The 5,763-nt window shown below is 49.0% G+C and overlaps 1 protein-coding gene across 2 annotated transcripts; it reads right to left on the bottom strand.

Moving 5' to 3' along the window:
• Positions 1 to 413: 413 nt before the first annotated feature.
• Positions 414 to 5,514, bottom strand: KRT1 (keratin 1). Of its 2 annotated transcripts, XM_032420850.1 has the most exons (11): positions 5,163 to 5,514; positions 4,897 to 5,126; positions 3,686 to 3,900; positions 3,296 to 3,356; positions 2,784 to 2,879; positions 2,454 to 2,618; positions 2,196 to 2,321; positions 1,406 to 1,626; positions 905 to 939; positions 668 to 811; positions 414 to 631 (listed from the first exon to the last, which is right to left on the bottom strand). In XM_032420850.1, the coding sequence occupies exons 1-11, from the start codon at positions 5,512 to 5,514 to the stop codon at positions 414 to 416; spliced, it is 1,863 nt and encodes a 620-aa protein (XP_032276741.1). The 2 variants fall into 2 exon arrangements, with proteins under 2 accessions (XP_032276741.1, XP_032276740.1); XM_032420849.1 differs by having other exon boundaries at positions 414 to 811; positions 4,897 to 5,514.
• Between the last annotated feature and the right edge of the window lie 249 nt (positions 5,515 to 5,763).

The raw sequence follows: 5,763 nt of genomic DNA, 5'->3' as shown, positions 1-5,763 counted from the left end.
TCACACTTCATATACAAAACCAAAGCAGCACAGAGCTTGCTCCAAGAAAGAGGGTATTAAGGAGTGTCCAGAGCATGTGCTCCATGAACAGCAAAGAAGCTGTGGTTCTAACCAGCCCTCATCTGGCTGACTTAAGGAGGTGCTTTGAAATGTAATGTGTGTAGTGGTCATTGCTGAACTGTTTCTCGGGTAAAGCACAAAGCAGGGTCATAGCCAGAGGGACTGAGAGTGCCACTGATCTAAAAACTTCTTTGGGAAGCAGAGAAGATAGGAAAGAGCTGGGGAACTGGGGTGAACTGGTGTAACTAATGAAAGCTCTTTTCTCCAGTGAGGCTGGGGCAACTGACCTTGGTCTTGCCAAGCATATTTGGCAGTGATGGAGAGGGAGAGCTAACAGGATGGAGGACACCTCTTTATCTGACTGCTCTGGAATAGCTGGTGGAAGCAAACTTCACGCTGGAACTGCCACTAGAGGTCTTGGTACGGCCAGAGCTGGATCCCCGGCCTCCGGAGCTCCCTCCGGAACCCCAGCTGCCCCCTCCAGAGCCGCCTCTGTGGCCCCCACTGCTGCTACCGGAGCCGTAGCCACCCCCGCCGCCACCTCCAGAGCCGTAATTGCCACCGCCCCCGCCTCCGGAGCCATAACTGCCACCGCCACCGCCACCGCCTCCGGAGCCGTAACTGCCGCCTCCAGAACCGTAACTGCCGCCTCCAGAACCGTAGCCACCGCCGCTGCCGCCGCCTCCGGAGCTGAAACCCCCGCCTCCTCGGCCACCACCTCCACTGATGGTGGTGTGGCTGGTGTTCACAGCTGCAAGGGGACACTCAGTTATCGTCAGCCCACCTCCCTTTACAGCCCAGCAAAACCTGCACGTGCCCCCCCGGGAAAGCAGCTTGTACTTACACACGCTCACGCTCGGGGTACACTCTCCAGACATCCTGTAGGAGGAAGAAAAGCAAATCCCTCATGACTCTCCAGCTGCCGAGGCAGAGATTCTCCCCATTTGGGGCTCCTCCTACCCACTTGATCTGAAACCCGATCCAGTCCCCTTGGCCCCCCAAACTTCTGCCATCTTCTCAGCGCGAACACAGAGAGAAATCTCCATGGAAGATAGACAAGAGTCTTGAAGTGAGTGCCATTACCTTTAGGCCAGATGACATCTGAGCCAGCCCAGATGGAGAATAGATTATTCCTTCTCAAAGCACTTCATGGAGATGTGATAGCCCTCCAAACAAAGTTGAGGTCCCAAAATGAGACCAAGTCTTTCCTCCTGCGCCCTATACCTCTCCTCTCCCCCTGCCCAGGACAAGCTGCAGCCTCTTGGCTGCATGCTGGATAGCAGTCAGCTTACAAGGGAAGAAGCACCATAAGAAATGGCCAAACTGCCCAGGGTTCTGTCCTCACCTGCTTTCCTCTCCTTCCAGAAGGGTTCTGTAGGTGGCGATCTCCATGTCCAAGGCCAGTTTGGTGTTCATCAGCTCCTGGTAGTCACGCAGCAGGCGGGCCATGTCCTCCTTGGCCTTGTGCAGGGCCTCCTCCAGCTCGGCCAGCTTGCCCTGGGCATCTTTGAGGGCATTCTCACCACGCTGCTCGGCATCACTGATGGACTGCTGCAGCGCGGAGATCTAAGAGAGGAGAAGCTCATATGTTACACACTGTCCTATCACCTAATCCCACCCTTGCCTTCTTATCTCAGATTCCTCTGTTCACCTCAGTGAGGCTGCTACCCTGGGCCCAACAGAATCACAACAGTTTTAAGTCAACTCATGGCTCTGGATAACACATCACTGCCTCTGGATAGCTCGTCACTGCGTTACTTCCTTAAAAGCCCTTAAAGGGAAGGCAGCAGCCTCTCCTGGCCCTGACTTGAAGCTTCTCTAACCCTTACACACCTGACATTCTTCTAAACTCCTACCCTGAAACCTCCTGGCCGCCTTTCCTCTCATTCACCATGTCTTGGCATCATGAGCTAGATCACTCATGACCATCACATCCATTTCTCTGCCAGGTCATTTTCACAAGCTTCCCTAAAGAGAACCCAGCACAAAAGCTGAATTGTGGAAATCAGAATGATCACCAAAGGCTTGGAGCGGATTGCAAGATTCAACACTAGGAAAGTGTCCTCCAGTTACCTGAGCCTCCCTCCCCAATGCCATATATCTATACCTGAGCAGTAGAAGGAGGGAACAAGTACCTGCTTCTTGACACTATCAATTTCAGATCGAAGTCTCTGGGCCACCCGATTCAGCTCTGAAATCTCCATCTTTGTACTTTTCAGATTGTCCCCATGTTTGCCAGCAGTTATCTGGAGCTCATCATACTAAAGATGGTACATAAAGTCAATTAGATGTGGCAGAGCATACCATGGCTCACACATACAAATATAAGAGAAAACACAGGACAGCAAGACAAGACATTTCAGGAAAACTGGCTAGACATTCGGCTCATTCACCTTGGTCTGGTACAGTGTCTCAGCCTCAACCTTGCTCTTCTGGGCGATCTCCTCATACTGAGCTTTGACCTCAGCGATGATGCTGTCCAGGTCCAGGCTGCGGTTGTTGTCCATGGACAGGATGACATTGGTTTCGCTGATTTGAGTCTGCATCTGGGACAGCTCCTGCAAGACATAATAGTTCAGTGACTCTTACAGTGTTAAAACAAAACACAACTTAGAAGGAGGAGTCAGGAGATGGAAGATGTATCTTTGTTCTTCTGGATAGTGATGGGCGTAGGCTCAGAGGCTCTTCATTTGGGTAAACGTGGTCAAAAGCAGAGGACTTACTGCCTGGTAGAGCACTGTGAGGAAATCAATTTCCTGCTGCAAGTTGTCAACTTTGGCCTGAAGGTCCACCTTAGTCATATAAGCAGCGTCCACATCCTAGAGGAATAATGGACATCGTGAAGTCATGTTCTTCCCAGGGCAAGTCCCTCTCACCAGCTGTAAGGGCCCTCTTCAAGTAGAACAAGCATTTGGAGTCTCCTCCACACCTTCCTACTCCAGGCGGATCACAATCCCTAGACTGCCCCACCCCTTGGAATCACAATCACAGGACAGCTCGCCTGAGTCGCTGAGAACTTGCCTCCCTGCCTCCTCCATGAAGGCCTGAGAGAGCTGGAGAAGCAAATAGCCTGGATAAGCCCAGGTCCATGATAATGTGGGGGGCAAACTCTATTCGGCTATTCATCAGGCCCCCCACCAGGTTCTCCACATCATGACTTCCTTCTGCTTAGTAATTGGAGACCCTCTTATATTCTTTATTTCAGATGTGAGGTCCATTCTACAGATTTGCTCACCTTCTTGATGGTAACAAATTCATTTTCTGCATTTGTCCGCTTGTTGATCTCGTCCTCATACCTACAAGGAAATCAGAGGGATTTCGATATTTGGAGAAGGTGAGACCTAAAGTTCAGCTTCCCCAACTGAGATTGGCATCAGCTGTCATTGCCTCCTGTTATTAGCCTAGGACAGCTTGGCCACCTCTTCCTCCTGAGCAACAAAACTGCTAAGCTGTTCCCAGCTTCTGAGAAGAGGAAGAATTCTGAAAATGCCAAATTAATTGGCCTCTAACCTAAGAAAAGATATCACTACATACAGTCTTAGCTTAAGACTCATAGCCTTAGCTTGCCACTTTCAGGAAATATTTTAGAACACAAGTCAAGGATTGCCTGGCCAGTCTTCCTTACTTGTTCCGGTAATCTTCCACCAGGTCTTGCATGTTCTTCAATTCCGAATCCATACTAGACTGGTCATTCTTCAGTTGGTCCACTCTCCTTCTAAGATTGTTGATGTAGGACTCAAAGTAGGGTTCTAAGCTGTGGGTCCGAGTGGAGGTGTCTACCTGCTGCAGCAGCTCCCATTTTGTTTGCAGCACCTGGTTCTGCTGCTCCAAGAACCGCACCTGAGAACACAAGCCGCCATTACCGACTAATGCAGAAATGGAGTCCACTGGCCACTGAGTGCCATAAGCTACCCCACAGTGAGACCCATGCCTCGTTTGGAAAAGAATTTGTTCTTTCAAGTCCTGTTTTCCTGGCCATGGCAGAGAAATAGGAAGAAGATCAAGTTAGCATCATTTTTTTTATAACAAAATCTAACTCACTGTTAATTCACAGAAGATTTAATTTCCTGAGAAGGGTAATTTTTATACTGTTGCAGCTAGAACTTTCGAAGGGAGTAACTAGACAAATACCAAACAGCAAAGCCCTATATAAAATTACTGCAATTACATTTGAAGTGGTTACATGATACTTAAGAGATTTGCCTTTCAACCTTTTTAGGTAGATTGCCATAAACATTGGTATGCATTCTGTAAGCATTCACACATTCAGAGGTATGTTGGGGAAATCCAAAATAGAATTTGAAATCTATTGTGGATAACTTTGAGTTGACAGTGTAAGTATAAAAAAAAAAAAAAAAAAAAAACTTGTACCAAGGTAACATTTTCAGAGGGCAGAGCTCCCCTCCTGAAAGCAAAAGATGTTTGGTGCGACTTACTACATCCTTTCTGCTACAATATCACAGTGCACTCTATTCACCCTCAACTCCCTTTTTATGGTTAGGAAGACCTTTCCAGAACTCTCATTTGCACCCTAGAGAGCTGAGTTAGCCCCATTTCTATTGCCTTCATTCACCATATGTAAGTCCCAATTCAGCTCAAGAGCTGAATGAAAAGACACTTTAAGGTGATGTCACATTGACCCACACTTATGTAGCCCACGACCTCTTTGTTCAAGAGAGAGTTTAGTCATTAGAATCATTCACAAGAATACTTCTAACATATCTCCTAGAAGACAATTCCACAAAATATCCAAACAGAAACTTGAGGCTGAAACCCAAGCAATCCCAAATGGACCAAGAGCAGCCCTCCACGTGTGCACTGAGCAGATAAACTCACCTTGTCAATGAAGGAGGCAAATTGGTTGTTGAGTGACTTGATTTGCTCCCTTTCTTGAGTCTTTACTTTTTGGATCTCAGGGTCAATCTCCACATTAAGGGGTTGCAGAAGGCTCTGGTTGATGGTGACTTCCTGTATGCCACCAGGGGGGCAGAAAGGCCCAAAACCGCCTCCACCAAAACCGCCTCCACCAAAACCACCTCCACCAAAACCGCCTCCACCAAAACCACCTCCACTACCAAAACCACCTCCACTACCAAAACCACCTCCACCAAAACCACCTCCACTGCCAAAACCTCCATAGCCGCCACCACCAAAACCACCACCCCCAAAGCCACCACCACCATAACCACCACCAAAACCACCACATCCACCTCCTCTGGCCACACTTATGGAGATACTCTTACTGCCACCAAGGTTGACAAGGCTTCGACTTCCAAAACGACCGCCGCCACCACCACCTCCACATCTTCCCCCTGAAAATCTCCCACCACCTCCCCCGCTGTGGCGCACAGAGCTGCTAGTGGCCTTGCGTTGGAAGCTGACCGCTCCGGCAGAGCCAGAGCTGAAGCCCCCTCCACTCCGGAACCCAGACCTAGAACTAAAGTTTCGATTCATGCTGCCTTGGAGAGAGTTGGAGCAAAGTCGGAAAAGGAAAGGAGCTCACACTCCTCTACCCCAAGCACAGAGACTGTTCCTTATATACAGGGAGTGCATTTGGGCTTGGTCCTCGAGTCAGCGGGACACAGAGCCTGTCAAGGGTTTGGTTTGCCTGCAGCCATACAAGATTTTTACGAGCCTCAACAATACGAGAAACACTACACACCTAACTCCCAGGATAGCTCTCAAAATTGCTATGCATGCAAA

This window comes from Phoca vitulina, unplaced genomic scaffold, assembly GCF_004348235.1.
Source record: "Phoca vitulina isolate PV1807 unplaced genomic scaffold, GSC_HSeal_1.0 scaffold23, whole genome shotgun sequence".
In the NCBI taxonomy this organism is placed as follows: Eukaryota; Metazoa; Chordata; class Mammalia; order Carnivora; family Phocidae; genus Phoca; species Phoca vitulina.
The sequence above is the reverse complement of the archived record's forward strand: the minus strand, read 5'-3'. Positions and strand labels throughout refer to the sequence as shown.

Coding starts and splice junctions, on each gene's coding strand:
- KRT1 (XM_032420849.1), bottom strand. CDS start 5,514: ATGAATCGAAACTTTAGTTCTAGGTCTGGGTTCCGGAGTGGAGGGGGC. Junction 2,880..3,295: donor AATTTGTTACCATCAAGAAG/GTGAGCAAATCT, acceptor TTATTCCTCTAG/GATGTGGACGCTGCTTATAT. Junction 2,619..2,783: donor TCACAGTGCTCTACCAGGCA/GTAAGTCCTCTG, acceptor TATGTCTTGCAG/GAGCTGTCCCAGATGCAGAC.